The 23,997-nt window shown below is 42.2% G+C and overlaps 2 protein-coding genes across 2 annotated transcripts; both read left to right on the plus strand.

Annotated features, from left to right (window-relative positions):
- Nucleotides 1-4,163: 4,163 nt before the first annotated feature.
- LOC147605613 (uncharacterized) lies at nucleotides 4,164-5,789 on the plus strand. Its single transcript, XM_086793578.1, has 2 exons — nucleotides 4,164-4,287; nucleotides 4,428-5,789. Exons 1-2 carry the CDS (start codon nucleotides 4,248-4,250, stop codon nucleotides 4,895-4,897), a joined length of 510 nt encoding a protein of 169 aa, XP_086649704.1. The 5' UTR covers nucleotides 4,164-4,247; the 3' UTR covers nucleotides 4,898-5,789.
- Nucleotides 5,790-18,220: 12,431 nt separating this feature from the next.
- On the plus strand, nucleotides 18,221-19,653 carry LOC147605614 (uncharacterized). Its single transcript, XM_086793591.1, has 2 exons — nucleotides 18,221-18,351; nucleotides 18,492-19,653. The coding sequence occupies exons 1-2, from the start codon at nucleotides 18,312-18,314 to the stop codon at nucleotides 18,959-18,961; spliced, it is 510 nt and encodes a 169-aa protein (XP_086649717.1). The 5' UTR covers nucleotides 18,221-18,311; the 3' UTR covers nucleotides 18,962-19,653.
- Nucleotides 19,654-23,997: the final 4,344 nt, after the last annotated feature.

Below are 23,997 nucleotides of genomic sequence, written 5' to 3' on the forward strand. Positions count from 1 at the left end.
ACTAGCTAAATATAATGAATTAAAAGGAACCATGGAATCCTTATCTAGCCACAACATAAAGGAGGAGGGCATATGCTAAAGAAAAATCATGCGTAATAGTATGTGTGTTATACAAGCTATATAAGAAGGCCGTCCGTAAAATATCAATCAATCATGGGCATGCTTCTTGATGAGATTTGAGGAGCTATGTTCTTCCATGCCTTTATGAAGAATAACAAACACCACATATTTAAGTGAATGGTATGTTGGTCCTCATAATTGAAGGCCCTGGAGCTCCTTCCTTATATGTATCAGGGAAGCCTACATGGCATGATAGAGGTAGAGCGTTGGGGTGTGGATTTCTTCACATGCATACAGTATGTTAGCACCTATAACAAAGCCACCCTCCACACACGAAAGCTTTAGAATGGGCTAGATCAAGAAGGCTACCTCCCCTTAGACATCGGCAAGGAGAGAAATGCTAGTCATCCATGATAAGTGGAGCCAAATGAAAGACAACAAAGACCATTCTCACCAAGGTTGTGGCCTTGCTAGACCACACAAATAGTTCTCTGGTAGTTGCATTAGCATCTTCCAAAACAGGTAGTTGTACTAGCATCTTGACAACCACTTGGCCACCAATCATATATTGAACATCCTAGGCTGAGGAGAAATAACACCAACAGCTCACACAATTGCTTCATAATTAATGCCTTCTCAGATCTATGACAACTTAGAAAGTGAGAGTTTTTGCAATCAAGAAGGAGTGGTCATGGACATCAAAGAATAGCTTTCCGTCACCCAAAACATGTAGTGTCTATCCAAAGTGGGACTTAAGATGCGTGTATGTTCTACTCTCACACTTACACTTCATGATTGTACTCAATGACGATGTCATGGTTTGTATAAAGGCCAGTGTCCCTTGCACTTCATGATTTATCTTGAATTAGGTCTCATTACTTCACTTTTAAGTGTTGGGTCCCCAACTGACGCCTGTGGCCTATAAGTGAGATGTATATAAGCGACTTGAATTAATGAGAACGCCTGTGGCCTATAAGTGAGATGTATATAAGCGACTTGAATTAATGAGAAAGGGTCATTCTCTTGGGTCTAATTTTGTGTCCAAACTTTTGCTCTCCTTGTGCTCTTGCTCTTTCGCAAAGCGTTTGCTTGCTTTTGGTGGGTTTCACACGTGTGTGAAACCCAGTGAGAGAGAGTGTGTAGCCAGTGAGAGAGTGTGTGAGCTCTCGTGCGACGCATACATTGTCTTGGAGCTATTGGTGGGTTTCACACGTGTGTGTAGCTAGTGAGAGAGTGTGTGAGCTCTCGTGTGACGCATACATTGTCTTGGAGCTATTGTTTGGACACGAACTAGAGTAAAGAGGACCCACGCTCTACTTGGAGGGCTTCACGGTGATAGTGAAGTTGAGGTCTTTATTACGAGTGCAAGCTACCAGTGACCACATTGGATGTTGTAACTCAAACAAGGACGTAGGTAAGTTACTAAACCCCATGACACATTAAGTATTAATCTGTCCATTTCTCTCTAGATTAGTTGGAGTTTAGGGGGCTTAACATTGGCGCCATTGTCGGGGTTTACCTTTGCGCTTATATTGATTGTGTGAGTAGGGCCTGTTGAGGATCGCCCTATGGTGAAAGACTAGTAGGTTTAGGGATGGAAGGCAAGATTAAGACTAGATTTTTGTGTTGGATAAAAGATTAGAGAGATTTAGGGATTTGTTTGATTGTGATTTACGCGTTTCAATATGATTTGTGAGTTTGCATTGCATGTTTGAGAAGGTAAGCATGATTAAGGCTGCATTAAGAAGCTTTTTTACAAAGCCTACAACTTTTCTCCCTAGCTTCCATATGTTTGTTGTCTTGGTGTAAAGTGAAAACAATGTTGATGTCTACCTGCATTTTCTTATCCAAGGGCAAGGACTATGCAGGTGTTAATTGGTGGATAATGTAAAGTCTCATGAGAATAGCCCCAGCAGAGTTAAGGGAGATTGAGCTAGTAGCCCTTGGGGTTGCTGACCAGGTTTTTTCCTATAAATTTATTCAATCACCTATTTTTCTTATTGTCACAATAGCAAGCATTGTGGTGATTCAAACTTTTAGTCATGTGATAGAATCTATTGAGCCTTTCTACGTGGCTATTTGGTTGCTACACATAGAGGGTTTTATTATGATATACATAATATATCATCTATAGTATCATCACAACAAAGGAAAAAGAGGCCTCATATACACATATTCTAGTGTATACATATTATGTTTTCCAGTATATATACTAAAAAGAGTTTGTATACTCATTTTCTAGTATATATATTAGGAAATTCTTGAAAAAAGAGAGGCATGGTGCAATTTACAACGGATATGCATCTTCCTTGATAAACTAATCACACTATGGGAGGAGCAACACATCCACAATTTGTATGAAAACTCCATTATTTGCTTCATCAACTTAATTTGAGAAGTTGTATTAAAATAGCTATAATCACTTGTGCACAAGGGGGTAGTTGATCATATGGGTATGGGTAAATCATGGTGAAGTGAATCTTAAGTTTCGTTGTAGTTTCGTAGGATGGAATTCTTTCTTATAGTCTTAGTTCGATTGAAATACAATATTTATCATACATCCCTCATACATCGATTCAATAGAACTTGTTTTTTTTTCTCAAGTTTTGATGTGTAACAAGAAATCACAACTTATGGAAATTTTTGAGAACAAGTGCATTCAAATTTAGAAACCAAACTGCGTTAATGAAATTTTATTTTTGATCTCTATCAACACTTCACATTTTATATATATAAAAACTTCATCCAAATTTCGATTGCATCCTCTTTGTGAAACATATATATATTTATAAAGACACCTTTTATATTACTCTTAAAATAATGGTAGTAGAAAATTTTTAGTGTTTTCAAAAGAAGATACCCTTTCAACTCAATCGAGATTTCCTTATTTTAACCAATAATAATAATAATTAGCTCACATTGTATGTAATAAAGAATAAGTTCTATCATATTTTAAGAAGATTAATTGCATAAAATCTTGCCAAACTCACAAAAAGAGGAATGCGTTCCTCATCAATCCACAAGAATGAAGGTCTTAATAGTAACACTCTAGGCTGTCACATCGACTATATTATGGTAGCAAAAAGTCTAATTCACAATTTTTTTTGATTCCTTAGATTAAAATATTTCTTACATGATCTAAGGCTTCTTTTTTTTTTTCCGTGACATGTTCAGTCGCCCGAACCCTATTTTTTCCTTGCATTTTTATTTGATGGTTGACTTGCACTCGAAGAAATTTTTCTTACATATCCAACACCTCATTTTGATCTCTTGTTGTATAAAAATATTTTTCTGTTCTTCATGGTGGGCAAGCATGGTTTTTGGGGCCTTAAATTAGTAAAAATGTGGAGGTTCCAATAGAACAGCATAAGCAGAAGCTAAGAATGGAAGCTCCTAGGAGAACAGTATGTATAGTTATGGAAGATCACCACATAGAACTCATTTATTTGTTGAAAGGAAATAGGATGCCTTATTGAGACTTTTCTTCTGTGCCAATACTTTTGTGATTGTACTCGTTCAATGGTAAAGTAGAAGCTAAGAATGGAGGCTCCTAGCGGCGGAATAGTTTGGTATAGTTATGGAAGATCACAGAGTACTCATTCATTTGTTGTTGAGAGGCCTTGATACTTTCTTTTTTTGGTTGGGAAGGTGGATTTGTGCGACTTGATTGTGGCATCAAGTCACTAACAACTTTGCAGGGTGTTCACTCTATTCACAAGAGCGACTCACTTGTTGCGAGGCTCATCGTCGTGGGGCTTGTGTGCCACTACCTTCCAAAGTGGCCAACATTGGTGAAATTTCGTGGGAGCTTAGGACTACCAAAACGTTTTGTGACTTTTTAAAAGGGACATTGTGAGAGCGTACCTTTTTCGTAAGCCAAAGGAAGCATCGTGGCGATTTCCAATAAATGTCCTTCCATGGGGTTGCTGGGTTGCTACCACGACCTTGCAGAGAGAGCGAGAGCGCGACCCACAAGAAAGTCTGGCGTACCACATCGGGAGTAGCACAGCCAGTCGGGGCCTATATATATATATATATATATATATATATATGAGCACCTCAGATATTGGCCCATTTGCAGTATTCGACACAGCATTCTTTTCCATTTGTATTCCATAACCGCCCCCCCCCCTCTCTCTCTCTCTCTCTCTGTGTCGAGAAGCTTAAGAAGAAGTACGCATCCGCCGATGCCTGATATCTTGAAACAGTTATTCTCTTTCATGAAAGGTGGGGTTTCTTCTGCGGCGTCTGTCTTACTTTGATCATGAGAGCGATGGTGTTATTGTGTGTGTGTGTGTGTGTGTGTGTGTGTGTTGACAAAAAAGCAATTATTTCTAGGCATTTAAGCTCTGTGGTTATCATGACAGGCAACAGCAGCAGCAGCAAAGATGCAGGAGCAATTAAGAAGGACCATCCTTTTGTGAAATCTAAGACAACAGGGATCACATCTGCAAAGGCGACACTGTTGGCCAACAACACCGACAAGACAATTTATCTGAGGGACAAAATGGGGGTTGCCTATGGTGGAACACGGTACACGATCCAACCTAAGAGTGATCTCAAGGTGACTCCGCTGCAACACACCTTCTTCAAGATGTTGGCATATGCAGTGGAGGAGAAGGAAGGGGAAGGACCTGGAGATGCAGATGGGGGGGAGCCAAGCAATAATAATGCCCCCCAGCAGCAAAGCTGCAAGACCAGCGGCGGCCACCAAGAGAGCAAGAAAACCAGCATCGACACTCAACTCGTTATAGATAGTGATCAGCTGGTTGACAACAAAGAAATTGCTATTTCTTGTGATGGATCCAAATATTACCTAGAACTAACGCCTCGCTAAGGGGCTCAAGTTGGTGGGGGGGGAGACAGCGCACTCTTGCCCTCCTACACCGGGAGGGCATGGCATCACTCTCTCTCTATTAACCCCCCCTATACGTACACCATAGCTTAGCAGCACTACCTACCCTCTCCACATGATGGTGCACACGCATATGTATATCACTTTGGTGTACATATCCTATATTTTACCATAGCTTAGCATTACCTACCCTTTCCACACATGATGGTGCACATGCATATGTATGTCACTTTGGTGTATATATCTTATATTTTACCATTAGTATCTTTCGGTAAAACGTTGAGCTTCATGTATAATATCTTTTTGTGGACTCACCCTTGCGCTGTAGAGGTGGCCTCCCCCTTGTCATATGCTGACAAGCTTTTTGTCCTGGGTGCTACCAACGAGAGCAAAGGTGGCCAATGAGCTTGAGAACTACAAACCTAAGCCTTTTGTCAATGCGAAGAGCTCCTCTATGCTTATTACGAAGTTCTTCTGCTCCTAGATCGATCTTCCCATGGACCAAATCAATCTGTGCTGCTGAGTTTAAGAGAGCCAATGAGTGCGGAGCCTTTCTCTACGTGTCATGGGAAGAGTTCCTACACTGATGATTGATGAATTCAAGAGAGGTTGTTCTTGGTGGCTACCTTTCAAGGCAGGGTGTTTCTTGGGAAATTCCTTTCTCTATGGTGCAAAACGACAGGGTGTCCTTGGCCTTTTTGCACCGTAGAGCCGGCCTCCCCCTTGTCATATGTTGAGACAAGCTTGTCTTGGGCGCTACTAATGAGAAGACCATGCATGAACTTCACTAAACTGTGGCCATAATGAGCTCGAGAACTACAAACGGAAGCCTTCCGTTTGATGTGAGCTCCTCTATGCTCAAGAAGGTTTTTCGCTCCAGGATCAATCTTCCCATGGATTGGATTTGCGTTAGAGTTTAAGAGAGCCACTCACTGCGAATTCTTTCTCTACTTTAGGGGAGGAGATTGTACTAACATGATGAATTTAAGAGGTGGCTCTCGGCTTGTTGTCATGGGTGGTACCAATGAGCAAACTATGCATGAACTTCACTAAACTATGGTCAACAAGCTCGAGAACTACAAACCTAAGCCTTCCATTGATGCGAGCTCCTCTATGCTCAAGAAGGTTTTCCGCTTGATCTTCCCATGGACCGGATTTGCAATGAGTTTAAGAGAGCCAATGAGTGGCGGCGTTTTTCTCTACATCATGTTAAGAGTTTGTATTGATGTCGAATTTAAGATGTGGCTCTCGGCTATCTTTCAAGGCAATGTGTTTCTCCAAAAATTTCACTTTTTTGGGAACATGCTCCTATCAAGTTTTGATTGCCTTTGTCACCCAATGTGACCTTTTCTGGTGGCAAGAACTCCTTCTACATTGGTGGCTTGGTGCATGCCGTGCTTTAGTTCCCTTCCTTTGAAGAAAAACAAATTTTACAAAGCCAATGTCTAGTTTGGGTCCATTTCGCCAACCTCCCCTACTAACTTTGGGCAGAAGTTTACATTAGCGTCGATGTACTAGGCAAAGTTCTCTATATTCTCTCGACTGAACATAATAAAGATTGTGGTGCAAGAGGGACATGCATCCTATGGGACATGTGAAATGACACACTTGATGAGGTGGAGCTTGTCACTCTTGAAGGCATCTAGTTCTACATGGCAGTTAAGTTCAATGTCTTTCCCAACAATTCCTTCCGCTCTACAAGTGCAAGGACTGTAGCCAATTATATGGTAGTGATGTGTGGATGTAAGCTAATAATGGGCTAGGATACTTTTTTTCCTCTTTAGGAGGTTTTTTCCTTGAGCATATGTATGCACTCTTATGAGTGTGTAGAAGTGACCTTATCATGCCTCTTTAGGAGGTTTTTTCCCTGAGCATATGTACATACTCTTATGAGTGTATAAGTGACCTTATCATGCCACTTCACTTGTGCTTCACTCATTCTCATTAATCTACTTCTTTGAGTGTTATGCTTCCATCTATCTTATCTTGCTTGCTGAATCTATGTGTGTGTTGCTACTTTCATCTCCACTCCAATAGTAATTGGTATCAAAGTAGGTTCTCTTGACTCTTATCCCCTCGTCATATTCTCCTTGAAATTCCCTTTTGATTATGTTAGATTTAGCTACCCTCTTAGGTGGAGAAGATATACCCTATACTGTGGAGAAGGTATACCCTCTAAGGTGGAGAAGGTATATCCTAAGAAGAAAGGAGTATGCAACTACTATCAGAATCCACACCATTATATCAATGAATGTAGAAAAAGGTTGGAGAAGGAGAAGGGGGCATTATAAGCCTAAGAAGAAAGGAATATGCAACTACTATCGGAAGACACGCCATTATATCAATGAATGTAGAAAAAGGTTGGAGAAGGAGAAGAAAAAAGAGTCAGGCATGGCTGTGTGGTTGATGTATCAGCACCAAGTTCTGAAAAGAAAGAGTCGATGAACTAGGATGATTCGGCATTCATTATGCACTAGAGTGATGTGATCCTATTTTCCATGATGTATAGCATGTTAATGAATAGATCAGCATGTCCGATACTTTGAAAGTGGTGCTAGTAATTACATTACTTCTCAGTGTGATTTATTTTCCTCACTTGAGTCTACTCCTCAAGGAGGAACAATCACATGTGCAAAAAATTCCTCGTATCCAATGAAAGAAGTTGGTAGGGTTGTTTTGATTATTGCAAATGGTAGGACAATTTCTCTCTCAGAAGTCTAAGTAAGCCCTAATCTTGGCTTAGTATATGCTCCTAGCCCTAGGTTAACCAAATCCTAGGCCAATCGGGATATACAATGCAAGGGTGGTACCGGTGACTTCCTTGACTCATCTTCATGAGAATTTACTTAAGAATAATGGTAAACTTGATCTTGCAACTTTATGTTCGTGGATTCGTCAATTTGAAGCTTACTTTGTTGCTAGAAAATCGAGTGTGGAGAAAGTTGTGTTAACTAGTTGCTACATATAGGGTGAAGCTATATCTTGGTGGACTCATTGGGGGTCGCTATCTATGAATGGGACTAATTTTTCACCAATCTCAAGAAGTGGTTTCTACCGCCTCATTACCTTGAGTAGCTCGATCTCGATGATGAGTTTAGGGGATTGCACAAGAACGTGCAACCAGTTCTCTAATTTGCCAACAAAGTCACTCACCTGGATTTATAGTTACAAAATTAAGAGGAGGACAAGAGAGGGCAGTTTCTTTATGGTTTAGACATGCAAATCCAATGGGATGTGCATATGTTTGAACCACCAACTTTTAAACAGGCACTAACACTCACACAAAGTGCCGAGATGAAGTACAACGGTGGACCAACACTTCCTAGCCCACATCGCCCAAGGTAGCTTCTGCTAGCAATGGGGTGGTGCGGCGGCAAGGACCAAAACCAAGCGGGGTGTTTCCCATGACAGATAATAAGGGCCTCTAGTGGCATAATACTTCTAGGGCCTACCCTAAGAAACCCCTTGCTCCGACCACACCACCAGCCCTCAACTACGTCAATTGTGAGCCAAGCTCCCACACAAACCACCCATGATGCTACAGGTTCTTCAAGTTCCATGATTGGCACCAGTTGCTTGTGTCGGAGCTCGAACATGAGCAGAAGGGTACCCATGATTTGGATTATGAGCACAATGAGTTTCTCAAACCCTTTTTCTACATAGGTGGCCAGAGAGTTGTCTTGCTCGATAAGATGTGATCACATAACAGGCTGCTCGACGGGCCCATTTTCCACTAACTTTGGTAGACAAATAGGTTGAAGGATTTAGCACAAGAATGACCACAAGTATCAAGTTTGAGGTTCATAGTGCTAGGTTAGTCATTCAGGGCACATAATTTGTGCAAGATTTCATGGTTGCCCCTCTTATAGAAGTAGACATAATCTTAGGGATTCGATGGTTTCAAAAATTTCACCCCAACATTGATTGTGAATGGCACACTTTTTGGATTTTTCAAAACTTATCCAAGGCCCGAATCATTATCATGTGTGAACCAAGTATTTCTAACTTTCCCACATGTAGGCTAAACTAGAATTAAGGAAAGGCACATAGGGCACGTTGATCTATGTTCAAACCGCCAGAATTGTTACCAGTGCTTCAGAGAAGTACTAGGCCCTGCATGATCGTTGCCATAAGATTTTCCTTTGGGACAATCTCGCTATTCCCCCCGTCTAGACCGGAATCATCTCCTTCTAGGCTCCCCCGAGAAAGTTCTTGATGCCTTAGATTGATTATATCCTAGAGAGGTTGAATGGAGCCAAAGTGTTTTTGAAGCTTGACCTAAAAAGTGGATACCATCATGTCAAAAGGGATATCCCCGAGACAACCTTCCGCACTGAACGGGCCCACTACAAGCTGTGGTCATAACCTTCGGCCTAACGAATGCCATGACAACATTTAACCACATTCATTTTCTTGGATGACATACTAGTTTTTAAAGCTATAGTCAAGCAACATGACATCGACATTGAAAAGGTAATGAAGTTGCTAGAAAGCAACGAGCTTTATGTTAATGAAAAGAAATTAAAGTTTTATTTTTTTGAGGTTCATTACCTTGGATATACAAGCCTCAACCTCTTAACAACTCTCACAAATTTGCTCAAGGGTGTCAAGACCCATAGGCAGTGCATCTAGATGACTTTGCATGGATTGCAGGCTTTTAAAGACCTCAAGGTTTCTTTATCAAAGGCCCCTTGTTTAGTGCTTGCATCATGGGATGATCCATTCTCAGTAATCCTCGATGTGGTAACATCACCATTCGAGTTGTGTTATAACAAAATGGTCATCCAGTTTGCTGGCATGTCTCGTAAGCTTATTCTTGCTTATGTTGTAGAATGACCTTATCAGAGTTGATCTTGGTAGACCCCTGGTCATAGCATGATATATGTAAAGCCAAGCTGGGAGAGATGTATAGTGACAATTCTTGACTCGAAGAACTTTAAAATTCTTTCAGATGATCGAAGAGGCATCTTCGAGGCATGATATATGTAAAGCCAAGCTGGGAGAGATGTATAGTGACAATTCTTGACTCGAAGAACTTTAAAATTCTTTCAGATGATCGAAGAGGCATCCTTTACCCAGCATCTTCGAGGGAGTCACCGATGGATCGCATAGGTTGATGCAGCACCACTTGTGGTTAGGGGTTTTTTCTAGGGACAAGCGTGCTGCTTTAGGTGATGGGATTCCCGAAACTGGAGGAGGAAGAGGATGTTGCCTTCTATTCCATTTAGTCTAAATGTGGCAGATAGAGAGATGTGATGTACATGTGGTTACACTTGGTTCTCCACTAGTTACATAGTTTGCTTTGGGAAAAGCATTGGTATACTGACCCTTCCCTAGTGATGGTTACTCATGCTTCATGGTGCCTATGGCTATATGGTGGATGTTCTATCATCATACATCTACATTGGGAGCTTGGTGAGTGGGAATGGACTGATGTGACTAATGTTGAAATTTGTGGTGCCATTGAGAAGGTATGAGTGGAGGACCAAGATCAAGAGAATGTGGCCACATCACACTTGGACATTATCCCACATGATCACATTTGTAAGAGGTATAGCCTCCTCATATAAAAAGGGGCATTTTCAAGCAATGAATACAAGCAACTCTCAAGCTTCTCTATGATTGAGTACAAGTTTCTATCTTGTAACCTAATTGTGCTTGAGTGAAGCTTGATTAAGTCATTAAGATCATCACTATGTTGTTAATTAGGCTACACACACTATAGGATTAGTATTCTTTCGATCCCTCCATTTAGAGTTGTGCCCTTTGGGCAAGTTGATTGTTCGAGGTCTTCTTCCGAGTGGCGAGCCTTGGAAGGACTTTCTCTCACTTGCTCGAGTCTTGCCTGCACGTATCATGGGGAGAGGTTCGAGCATGGGCTTCACTAGGTCACTTTTGGAGATTAGCGCCTCACATCCAGATAGCTACCCCCAGAGGCCTAGAAGAGGGATCCAGGGCAGCGAGATAGACCTAGCCTTGACATCAACTCCTCCATCCCTCTAGAGTGGCTGGTTCCGATACCAGACCCTCCATCCTTGTAGTGGGCTGGGAGTGTTCATACTAAAAAATGACATACCATTGCCAATTCATGGGCGCGGATGAGAGCTCTGCCTTCTTACTAACCTTCTTCATTGGGCTTCATGGTAGATTGGAGAGAGCGAAGACCCCTTTAGAGGATTTCAAGGGATGCACCTTGCATAAGGCTAGGGTGATTGGTTTTCATGCACATGAGTGGCACATCCATGCTCCTCTGGCCCTAGTGGCACATCCATGCTCCTTTGGCCCCCCTAGTGGCCAAAGAGGGACTCTGGTAGTTATGGATTTGGGAGCGCAAGCCTCTCATGAGTCTTCAGTGGTGTTATGGAATTGGGAGGGCAGGTCTCTCACGAGTCTTTAAGGAGACTCGAGAGAGAGTGGACATGGAAAGATCCATAGGGCAGCGAGGAGACGCCTGGCACCATCTTTTCTGCTTACACTACATGACTGGGCCGCATGATTCACATGTCGAAGGTTGAGGGCAATCCTGCAGAGCAGGACATTGGTGGACTTAGGGCCTCCCACCGCACTTTCTCTCACATTTTTGGAAGTAGTTGTGGGATAGTTTCGGCCGCTGAAAGATCACCCTCTTCATGTGGCAGCTCGCACATAGGAGCTTGGCAGTTGGCACTTAGTTGGCCATCTCCAAGATGGCAGTTGACACTTGCTTGGCCATCCCCAAGATGGGGGTAGACCAGCATCATGTCTGAGATGTGGCCATCCCTAGGAGTCTCATCGTCATTGTCTTTGGGATTTCTAAAGGCTCGCTAAATTTGACAGAGGATCCTATGCATTTTTACTATGGATTGGGCCCCCACTCGTATTGTTATACGGGGCATAGTTGCTTGGGCCACTGAGGCCACGGTTGTCATGTCATATGAGAAAGAAGGTAGGGGACTAGCCCTTCAGGTCTCTCACCTTCACGTTTCTGCGGCGGTGCCAATCCCAACTCCATCTACAGGTCGTTTGTCATGCCTAGTTCTTACCAGAGATAGGAGATTTGCAACAGTATAATTGCATGGTACATATGGAGAGCTTGATGCAGCAAAGCCATTGAAGGCACCCTCACTCCACTAGTGGAGTTTGTAGCATCTAGCTCAATATCATTCATACCCTGCATGGTTTGGGGGCAGCTTTAGGGTGGCTCCTCAGACTGCATGTGGAAGCACTTGGAGGCCTTCCTAAGGATCTGGCAACATGGTTGCTTTCTCACTGATAGTGGTGGTAAGCCCACTTGGCATGATAGACCACCTGTGTGGTTGTTTTCTCCTCCCTCCATTGTACAAGATGGCCTTCTCCTCCTAGAGCGGCCAACAACCGATGGAGAAGAGCATCCTCCCCGCCATATTGGTAGTTTTCTCGGTAACTAATAGAAGTATCTTTTACCCAAGAAAAAAATTGTGTTATTTGCATTAGGTGGCTAAAATACTTATGTAAGCTTGGTAGGATTCCTTTCTGGGTGCCTTGCCTCACACTTATAGTCTCTCTTGTCCCTTCATAAATTAGGGTCCTGAAAATGAATACTAGTTACCTCGATTGCTGCTATTTTGATCAATTCCAAAGGCTAATTTGGCTGCAAGGGGCCTGAATTCTAAAGTGAGGAATGAATGCCCCTAAATCCCCTTCTATGTGGGATTTTCCAATCACATATATCAGCTCCAATAGTTAGATGCATGTGTCAAGATAGGGCTACTTTAGCACACTCCATGCTGTGCTATTGCCTTTTTACTTTTCATTGTCAAATTTGTATAGTAAAGACTCTGCAAAGAGGTATCTTGGCTTGCCTTTGGGAAGACCCAATGCTGGTGTTGTTTGTGTGGGTGAATCTTCATGTGTTTTTACTCTTATCTAAGCCTTTGGGTGCAAAAATATTGGTTGATAAAAAAAATCTCTAGATCATAAAGGGGCTTCATAGTTCCATACTACAATGCTGTAAGTTGCCAGATTTTGGGAGATAGTTGAACAACATGTATGTAGGTCACAGATTGGACTATGTCTTGTATTCCTTTGTTTTATACAACATGTACGGTGTATTGTCAGGTACATGTAAAAAAGCTTGATCTTGAATGACCAAGACTGTATATAGCGGTGTTGGACGATCCTTAACTCGTAACAAATACACATTAGTGAGATGGCTTACAGAACATAATTAATCAGGGCTTTTTATTGCAACACGATACTGCCAATCATTCACTGTGCTTGCAAGCAGCACCTAGAGTGCCAACTACATTGGGCCCAAAAAGCCTGGTTGGAAGGTCATCAGGATTCATACGAAACATCAAAAATTATAGTATCAGTAAAGCTTGTCTTACAAAATAAGAGGGTAGTTGCTCACAGTAAAAGCAGAACTCCTCTGTTGAAGTGGAATTGTTGTTGGCTACAATTCCACTAGAACTGTATAGTAGTAAAACCGTCTCTGTGGACAAAGCTAATGAAAAAAGCATCTCTAAGCACAAGTTCGCTCATCTCTGATGACGACCCTAACTCGAAAAACAAAAAACTTACGTAGGGTTCGCAGAAGCTGGTATACTAATCAAGTAAAGTTGGTTATCTGAATTTGTTGGATGCTAATGTTGGATTGGGAAAATGATGTAATGATATCCATGTATGTTGGTGGTCTAGGGTTACCTTAAGGAAGTACCTTAGGCACGATTGTATCTTTAAACATAACAACTTATAGTATTCTAAAAGGGTAGTTTACTTGGTCAGATATATGTAGACATCTTGGCCAAGCAAGGGTCGTACTACACAAATCTTTTCACTCATGGAAGTGGGGAGTTGGATGGGCAAGATTGCCCACTCACATCACTCATCGGGGGCTTGGATTGGATGGGGCTGATAGGTTTTACCAAGTATGCTACTATGCTGACATAAGTTAGAGTACAGTGTCGGAGTATCAAAACTCTGCAAAAAATTTGTGTAGGTTTTCAACACTTGGAAAATTTCCAAGATGACCTATCTTGTTTTTTCACACTATTTCTCCAGCTACTAGTAATCATCGCTAGCTTCCTCCCACACTATGTGAGAGCACCCATCCAACATGTTTTGAGCACTCTTTATATATTTCATTACTAATTAATTGACACTAGCTAAATATAATGAATTAAAAGGAACCATGGAATCCTTATCTAGCCACAACATAAAGGAGGAGGGCATATGCTAAAGAAAAATCATGCGTAATAGTATGTGTGTTATACAAGCTATATAAGAAGGCCGTTCGTAAAATATCAATCAATCATGGGCATGCTTCTTGATGAGATTTGAGGAGCTATGTTCTTCCATGCCTTTATGAAGAATAACAAACACCACATATTTAAGTGAATGGTATGTTGGTCCTCATAATTGAAGGCCCTGGAGCTCCTTCCTTATATGTATCAGGGAAGCCTACATGGCATGATAGAGGTAGAGCGTTGGGGTGTGGATTTCTTCACATGCATACAGTATGTTAGCACCTATAACAAAGCCACCCCCCACACACGAAAGCTTTGGAATGGGCTAGATCAAGAAGGCTACCTCCCCTTAGACATCGGCAAGGAGAGAAATGCTAGTCATCCATGATAAGTGGAGCCAAATGAAAGACAACAAAGACCATTCTCACCAAGGTTGTGGCCTTGCTAGACCACACAAATAGTTCTCTGGTAGTTGCATTAGCATCTTCCAAAACAGGTAGTTGTACTAGCATCTTGACAACCACTTGGCCACCAATCATATATTGAACATCCTAGGCTGAGGAGAAATAACACCAACAGCTCACACAATTGCTTCATAATTAATGCCTTCTCAGATCTATGACAACTTAGAAAGTGAGAGTTTTTGCAATCAAGAAGGAGTGGTCATGGACATCAAAGAATAGCTTTCCGTCGCCCAAAACATGTAGTGTCTATCCAAAGTGGGACTTAAGATGCGTGTATGTTCTACTCTCACACTTACACTTCATGATTGTACTCAATGACGATGTCATGGTTTGTATAAAGGCCAGTGTCCCTTGCACTTCATGATTTATCTTGAATTAGGTCTCATTACTTCACTTTTAAGTGTTGGGTCCCCAACTGACGCCTGTGGCCTATAAGTGAGATGTATATAAGCGACTTGAATTAATGAGAACGCCTGTGGCCTATAAGTGAGATGTATATAAGCGACTTGAATTAATGAGAAAGGGTCATTCTCTTGGGTCTAATTTTGTGTCCAAACTTTTGCTCTCCTTGTGCTCTTGCTCTTTCGCAAAGCGTTTGCTTGCTTTTGGTGGGTTTCACACGTGTGTGAAACCCAGTGAGAGAGTGTGTGTAGCCAGTGAGAGAGTGTGTGAGCTCTCGTGCGTGTAGCCAGTGAGAGAGTGTGTGAGCTCTCGTGCGACGCATACATTGTCTTGGAGCTATTGGTGGGTTTCACACGTGTGTGTAGCTAGTGAGAGAGTGTGTGAGCTCTCGTGTGACGCATACATTGTCTTGGAGCTATTGTTTGGACACGAACTAGAGTAAAGAGGACCCACGCTCTACTTGGAGGGCTTCACGGTGATAGTGAAGTTGAGGTCTTTATTACGAGTGCAAGCTACCACATTGGATGTTGTAACTCAAACAAAGACGTAGGTAAGTTACTAAACCCCATGACACATTAAGTATTAATCTGTCCATTTCTCTCTAGATTAGTTGGAGTTTAGGGGGCTTAACATTGGTGCCATTGTCGGGGTTTACCTTTGCGCTTATATTGATTGTGTGAGTAGGGCCTGTTGAGGATCGCCCTATGGTGAAAGACTAGTAGGTTTAGGGATGGAAGGCAAGATTAAGACTAGATTTTTGTGTTGGATAAAAGATTAGAGAGATTTAGGGATTTGTTTGATTGTGATTTACGCGTTTCAATATGATTTGTGAGTTTGCATTGCATGTTTGAGAAGGTAAGCATGATTAAGGATGCATTAAGAAGCTTTTTTACAAAGCCTACAACTTTTCTCCCTAGCTTCCATATGTTTGTTGTCTTGGTGTAAAGTGAAAACAATGTTGATGTCTACCTGCATTTTCTTATCCAAGGGCAAGGACTATGCAGGTGTTAATTGGTGGATAATGTAAAGTCTCATGAGAATAGCCCCAGCAGAGTTAAGGGAGATTGAGCTAATAGCCCTTGGGGTTGCTGACCAGGTTTTTTCCTATAAATTTATTCAATCACCTATTTTTCTTATTGTCACAATAGCAAGCATTGTGGTGATTCAAACTTTTAGTCATGTGATAGAATCTATTGAGCCTTTCTACGTGGCTATTTGGTTGCTACACATAGAGGGTTTTATTATGATATACATAATATATCATCTATAGTATCATCACAACAAAGGAAAAAGAGGCCTCGTATACACATATTCCAGTGTATACATATTATGTTTTCCAGTATATATACTAAAAAGAGTTTGTATACTCATTTTCTAGTATATATATTAGGAAATTCTTGAAAAAAGAGAGGCATGGTGCAATTTACAACGGATATGCATCTTCCTTGATAAACTAATCACACTATGGGAGGAGCAACACATCCACAATTTGTATGAAAACTCCATTATTTGCTTCATCAACTTAATTTGAGAAGTTGTATTAAAATAGCTATAATCACTTGTGCACAAGGGGGTAGTTGATCATATGGGTATGGGTAAATCATGGTGAAGTGAATCTTAAGTTTCGTTGTAGTTTCGTAGGATGGAATTCTTTCTTATAGTCTTAGTTCGATTGAAATACAATATTTATCATACATCCCTCATACATCGATTCAATAGAACTTGTTTTTTTTTCTCAAGTTTTGATGTGTAACAAGAAATCACAACTTATGGAAATTTTTGAGAACAAGTGCATTCAAATTTAGAAACCAAACTGCGTTAATGAAATTTTATTTTTGATCTCTATCAACACTTCACATTTTATATATATAAAAACTTCATCCAAATTTCGATTGCATCCTCTTTGTGAAACATATATATATTTATAAAGACACCTTTTATATTACTCTTAAAATAATGGTAGTAGAAAATTTTTAGTGTTTTCAAAAGAAGATACCCTTTCAACTCAATCGAGATTTCCTTATTTTAACCAATAATAATAATAATTAGCTCACATTGTATGTAATAAAGAATAAGTTCTATCATATTTTAAGAAGATTAATTGCATAAAATCTTGCCAAACTCACAAAAAGAGGAATGCGTTCCTCATCAATCCACAAGAATGAAGGTCTTAATAGTAACACTCTAGGCTGTCACATCGACTATATTATGGTAGCAAAAAGTCTAATTCACAATTTTTTTTGATTCCTTAGATTAAAATATTTCTTACATGATCTAAGGCTTCTTTTTTTTTTTCCGTGACATGTTCAGTCGCCCGAACCCTATTTTTTCCTTGCATTTTTATTTGATGGTTGACTTGCACTCGAAGAAATTTTTCTTACATATCCAACACCTCATTTTGATCTCTTGTTGTATAAAAATATTTTTCTGTTCTTCATGGTGGGCAAGCATGGTTTTTGGGGCCTTAAATTAGTAAAAATGTGGAGGTTCCAATAGAACAGCATAAGCAGAAGCTAAGAATGGAAGCTCCTAGGAGAACAGTATGTATAGTTATGGAAGATCACCACATAGAACTCATTTATTTGTTGAAAGGAAATAGGATGCCTTATTGAGACTTTTCTTCTGTGCCAATACTTTTGTGATTGTACTCGTTCAATGGTAAAGTAGAAGCTAAGAATGGAGGCTCCTAGCGGCGGAATAGTTTGGTATAGTTATGGAAGATCACAGAGTACTCATTCATTTGTTGTTGAGAGGCCTTGATACTTTCTTTTTTTGGTTGGGAAGGTGGATTTGTGCGACTTGATTGTGGCATCAAGTCACTAACAACTTTGCAGGGTGTTCACTCTATTCACAAGAGCGACTCACTTGTTGCGAGGCTCATCGTCGTGGGGCTTGTGTGCCACTACCTTCCAAAGTGGCCAACATTGGTGAAATTTCGTGGGAGCTTAGGACTACCAAAACGTTTTGTGACTTTTTAAAAGGGACATTGTGAGAGCGTACCTTTTTCGTAAGCCAAAGGAAGCATCGTGGCGATTTCCAATAAATGTCCTTCCATGGGGTTGCTGGGTTGCTACCACGACCTTGCAGAGAGAGCGAGAGCGCGACCCACAAGAAAGTCTGGCGTACCACATCGGGAGTAGCACAGCCAGTCGGGGCCTATATATATATATATATATATATATATATATGAGCACCTCAGATATTGGCCCATTTGCAGTATTCGACACAGCATTCTTTTCCATTTGTATTCCATAACCGCCCCCCCCCCCTCTCTCTCTCTCTCTCTCTGTGTCGAGAAGCTTAAGAAGAAGTACGCATCCGCCGATGCCTGATATCTTGAAACAGTTATTCTCTTTCATGAAAGGTGGGGTTTCTTCTGCGGCGTCTGTCTTACTTTGATCATGAGAGCGATGGTGTTATTGTGTGTGTGTGTGTGTGTGTGTGTGTGTGTTGACAAAAAAGCAATTATTTCTAGGCATTTAAGCTCTGTGGTTATCATGACAGGCAACAGCAGCAGCAGCAAAGATGCAGGAGCAATTAAGAAGGACCATCCTTTTGTGAAATCTAAGACAACAGGGATCACATCTGCAAAGGCGACACTGTTGGCCAACAACACCGACAAGACAATTTATCTGAGGGACAAAATGGGGGTTGCCTATGGTGGAACACGGTACACGATCCAACCTAAGAGTGATCTCAAGGTGACTCCGCTGCAACACACCTTCTTCAAGATGTTGGCATATGCAGTGGAGGAGAAGGAAGGGGAAGGACCTGGAGATGCAGATGGGGGGGAGCCAAGCAATAATAATGCCCCCCAGCAGCAAAGCTGCAAGACCAGCGGCGGCCACCAAGAGAGCAAGAAAACCAGCATCGACACTCAACTCGTTATAGATAGTGATCAGCTGGTTGACAACAAAGAAATTGCTATTTCTTGTGATGGATCCAAATATTACCTAGAACTAACGCCTCGCTAAGGGGCTCAAGTTGGTGGGGGGGGAGACAGCGCACTCTTGCCCTCCTACACCGGGAGGGCATGGCATCACTCTCTCTCTATTAACCCCCCCTATACGTACACCATAGCTTAGCAGCACTACCTACCCTCTCCACATGATGGTGCACACGCATATGTATATCACTTTGGTGTACATATCCTATATTTTACCATAGCTTAGCATTACCTACCCTTTCCACACATGATGGTGCACATGCATATGTATGTCACTTTGGTGTATATATCTTATATTTTACCATTAGTATCTTTCGGTAAAACGTTGAGCTTCATGTATAATATCTTTTTGTGGACTCACCCTTGCGCTGTAGAGGTGGCCTCCCCCTTGTCATATGCTGACAAGCTTTTTGTCCTGGGTGCTACCAACGAGAGCAAAGGTGGCCAATGAGCTTGAGAACTACAAACCTAAGCCTTTTGTCAATGCGAAGAGCTCCTCTATGCTTATTACGAAGTTCTTCTGCTCCTAGATCGATCTTCCCATGGACCAAATCAATCTGTGCTGCTGAGTTTAAGAGAGCCAATGAGTGCGGAGCCTTTCTCTACGTGTCATGGGAAGAGTTCCTACACTGATGATTGATGAATTCAAGAGAGGTTGTTCTTGGTGGCTACCTTTCAAGGCAGGGTGTTTCTTGGGAAATTCCTTTCTCTATGGTGCAAAACGACAGGGTGTCCTTGGCCTTTTCCCTTCCTTTGAAGAAAAACAAATTTTACAAAGCCAATGTATAGTTTGGGTCCATTTCGCCAACCTCCCCTACTAACTTTGGGCAGAAGTTTACATTAGCTTCGATGTACTAGGCAAAGTTCTCTGTATTCTCTCGACTGAACATAATAAAGATTTTGGTGCAAGAGGGACATGCGGACATGTGAAATGACACACTTGATGAGGTGGAGCTTGTCACTCTTGAAGGCATCTAGACATGCAAATCCAATGGGATGTGCATATGTTTGAACCACCAACTTTTAAACAGGCACAAACACTCACACAAAGTGCGGAGATGAAGTACAACGGTGGACCAACACTTCCTAGCCCACATCGCCCAAGGCAGCTTCTGCTAGCAATGGGGTGGTGCGGCGGCGAGGACCAAAACCAAGCGGGGTGTTTCCCATGACAGATAATAAGGGCCTCTAGTGGCATAATACTTCTAGGGCCTACCCTAAGAAACCCCTTGCTCCGACCACACCACCAGCCCTCAACTACGTCAATTGTGAGCCAGGCTCCCACACAAACCACCCATGATGCTACAGGTTCTTCAAGTTCCATGATTGGCACCAGCTGCTTGTGTCGGAGCTCGAACATGAGCAGAAGGGTACCCATGATTTGGATTATGAGCACAATGAGTTTCTCAAACCCTTTTTCTACATAGGTGGCCAGAGAGTTGTCTTGCTCGATAAGATGTGATCACATAACAGGCTGCTCGACGGGCCCATTTTCCACTAACTTTGGTAGACAAATAGGTTGAAGGATTTAGCACAAGAATGACCACAAGTATCAAGTTTGAGGTTCATAGTGCTAGGTTAGTCATTCAGGGCACATAATTTGTGCAAGATTTCATGGTTGCCCCTCTTATAGAAGTAGACATAATCTTAGGGATTCGATGGTTTCAAAAATTTCACCCCAACATTGATTGTGAATGGCACACTTTTTGGATTTTTCAAAACTTATCCAAGGCCCGAATCATTATCATGTGTGAACCAAGTATTTCTAACTTTCCCACATGTAGGCTAAACTAGAATTAAGGAAAGGCACATAGGGCACGTTGATCTATGTTCAAACCGCCTGAATTGTTACCAGTGCTTCAGAGAAGTACTAGGCCCTGCATGATCGTTGCCATAAGATTTTCCTTTGGGACAATCTCGCTATTCCCCCCGTCTAGACCGGAATCATCTCCTTCTAGGCTCCCCCGAGAAAGTTCTTGATGCCTTAGATTGATTATATCCTAGAGAGGTTGGAATGGAGCCAAAGTGTTTTTGAAGCTTGACCTAAAAAGTGGATACCATCATGTCAAAAGGGATATCCCCGAGACAACCTTCCGCACTGAACGGGCCCACTACAAGCTGTGGTCATAACCTTCGGCCTAACGAATGCCATGACAACATTTAACCACATTCATTTTCTTGGATGACATACTAGTTTTTAAAGCTATAGTCAAGCAACATGACATCGACATTGAAAAGGTAATGAAGTTGCTAGAAAGCAACGAGCTTTATGTTAATGAAAAGAAATTAAAGTTTTATTTTTTTGAGGTTCATTACCTTGGATATACAAGCCTCAACCTCTTAACAACTCTCACAAATTTGCTCAAGGGTGTCAAGACCCATAGGCAGTGCATCTAGATGACTTTGCATGGATTGCAGGCTTTTAAAGACCTCAAGGTTTCTTTATCAAAGGCCCCTTGTTTAGTGCTTCCATCATGGGATGATCCATTCTCAGTAATCCTCGATGTGGTAACATCACCATTCGAGTTGTGTTATAACAAAATGGTCATCCAGTTTGCTGGCATGTCTCGTAAGCTTATTCTTGCTTATGTTGTAGAATGACCTTATCAGAGTTGATCTTGGTAGACCCCTGGTCATAGCATGATATATGTAAAGCCAAGCTGGGAGAGATGTATAGTGACAATTCTTGACTCGAAGAACTTTAAAATTCTTTCAGATGATCGAAGAGGCATCTTCGAGGCATGATATATGTAAAGCCAAGCTGGGAGAGATGTATAGTGACAATTCTTGACTCGAAGAACTTTAAAATTCTTTCAGATGATCGAAGAGGCATCCTTTACCCAGCATCTTCGAGGGAGTCACCGATGGATCGCATAGGTTGATGCAGCACCACTTGTGGTTAGGGGTTTTTTCTAGGGACAAGCGTGCTGCTTTAGGTGATGGGATTCCCGAAACTGGAGGAGGAAGAGGATGTTGCCTTCTATTCCATTTAGTCTAAATGTGGCAGATAGAGAGATGTGATGTACATGTGGTTACACTTGGTTCTGTGATCCATCCACTAGTTACATAGTTTGCTTTGGGAAAAGCATTGGTATACTGACCCTTCCCTAGTGATGGTTACTCATGCTTCATGGTGCCTATGGCTATATGGTGGATGTTCTATCATCATACATCTACATTGGGAGCTTGGTGAGTGGGAATGGACTGATGTGACTAATGTTGAAATTTGTGGTGCCATTGAGAAGGTATGAGTGGAGGACCAAGATCAAGAGAATGTGGCCACATCACACTTGGACATTATCCCACATGATCACATTTGTAAGAGGTATAGCCTCCTCATATAAAAAGGGGCATTTTCAAGCAATGAATACAAGCAACTCTCAAGCCTCTCTATGATTGAGTACAAGTTTCTATCTTGTAACCTAATTGTGCTTGAGTGAAGCTTGATTAAGTCATTAAGATCATCACTATGTTGTTAATTAGGCTACACACACTATAGGATTAGTATTCTTTCCATCCCTCCATTTAGAGTTGTGCCCTTTGGGCAAGTTGATTGTTCGAGGTCTTCTTCCGAGTGGCGAGCCTTGGAAGGACTTTCTCTCACTTGCTCGAGTCTTGCCTGCACGTATCATGGGGAGAGGTTCGAGCATGGGCTTCACTAGGTCACTTTTGGAGATTAGCGCCTCACATCCAGATAGCTACCCCCAGAGGCCTAGAAGAGGGATCCAGGGCAGCGAGATAGACCTAGCCTTGACATCGACTCCTCCATCCCTCTAGAGTGGCTGGTTCCGATACCAGACCCTCCATCCTTGTAGTGGGCTGGGAGTGTTCATACTAAAAAATGACATACCATTGCCAATTCATGGGCGCGGATGAGAGCTCTGCCTTCTTACTAACCTTCTTCACTGGGCTTCATGGTAGATTGGAGAGAGCGAAGACCCCTTTAGAGGATTTCAAGGGATGCACCTTGCATAAGGTTAGGGTGATTGGTTTTCATGCACATGAGTGGCACATCCATGCTCCTCTGGCCCTAGTGGCACATCCATGCTCCTTTGGCCCCCCTAGTGGCCAAAGAGGGACTCTGGTAGTTATGGATTTGGGAGCGCAAGCCTCTCATGAGTCTTCAGTGGTGTTATGGAATTGGGAGGGCAGGTCTCTCACGAGTCTTTAAGGAGACTCGAGAGAGAGTGGACATGGAAAGATCCATAGGGCAGCGAGGAGACGCCTGGCACCATCTTTTCTGCTTACACTACATGACTGGGCCGCATGATTCACATGTCGAAGGTTGAGGGCAATCCTGCAGAGCAGGACATTGGTGGACTTAGGGCCTCCCACCGCACTTTCTCTCACATTTTTGGAAGTAGTTGTGGGATAGTTTCGGCCGCTGAAAGATCACCCTCTTCATGTGGCAGCTCGCACATAGGAGCTTGGCAGTTGGCACTTAGTTGGCCATCTCCAAGATGGCAGTTGACACTTGCTTGGCCATCCCCAAGATGGGGGTAGACCAGCATCATGTCTGAGATGTGGCCATCCCTAGGAGTCTCATCGTCATTGTCTTTGGGATTTCTAAAGGCTCGGTAAATTTGACAGAGGATCCTATGCATTTTTACTATGGATTGGGCCCCCACTCGTATTGTTATACGGGGCATAGTTGCTTGGGCCACTGAGGCCACGGTTGTCATGTCATATGAGAAAGAAGGTAGGGGACTAGCCCTTTAGGTCTCTCACCTTCACGTTTCTGCGGCGGTGCCAATCCCAACTCCATCTACAGGTCGTTTGTCATGCCTAGTTCTTACCAGAGATAGGAGATTTGCAACAGTATAATTGCATGGTACATATGGAGAGCTTGATGCAGCAAAGCCATCGAAGGCACCCTCACTCCACTAGTGGAGTTTGTAGCATCTAGCTCAATATCATTCATACCCTGCATGGTTTGGGGGCAGCTTTAGGGTGGCTCCTCAGACTGCATGTGGAAGCACTTGGAGGCCTTCCTAAGGATCTGGCAACATGGTTGCTTTCTCACTGATAGTGGTGGTAAGCCCACTTGGCATGATAGACCACCTG

Source organism: Cibotium barometz, chromosome 59, assembly GCF_041138505.1.
Source record: "Cibotium barometz isolate CiBa-2024 chromosome 59, ASM4113850v1, whole genome shotgun sequence".
NCBI classification, from domain to species: Eukaryota; Viridiplantae; Streptophyta; class Polypodiopsida; order Cyatheales; family Cibotiaceae; genus Cibotium; species Cibotium barometz.

Coding starts and splice junctions, on each gene's coding strand:
- LOC147605614 (XM_086793591.1), top strand. CDS start 18,312: ATGCCTGATATCTTGAAACAGTTATTCTCTTTCATGAAAG. Junction 18,352..18,491: donor GTTATTCTCTTTCATGAAAG/GTGGGGTTTCTT, acceptor TTATCATGACAG/GCAACAGCAGCAGCAGCAAA.
- LOC147605613 (XM_086793578.1), top strand. CDS start 4,248: ATGCCTGATATCTTGAAACAGTTATTCTCTTTCATGAAAG. Junction 4,288..4,427: donor GTTATTCTCTTTCATGAAAG/GTGGGGTTTCTT, acceptor TTATCATGACAG/GCAACAGCAGCAGCAGCAAA.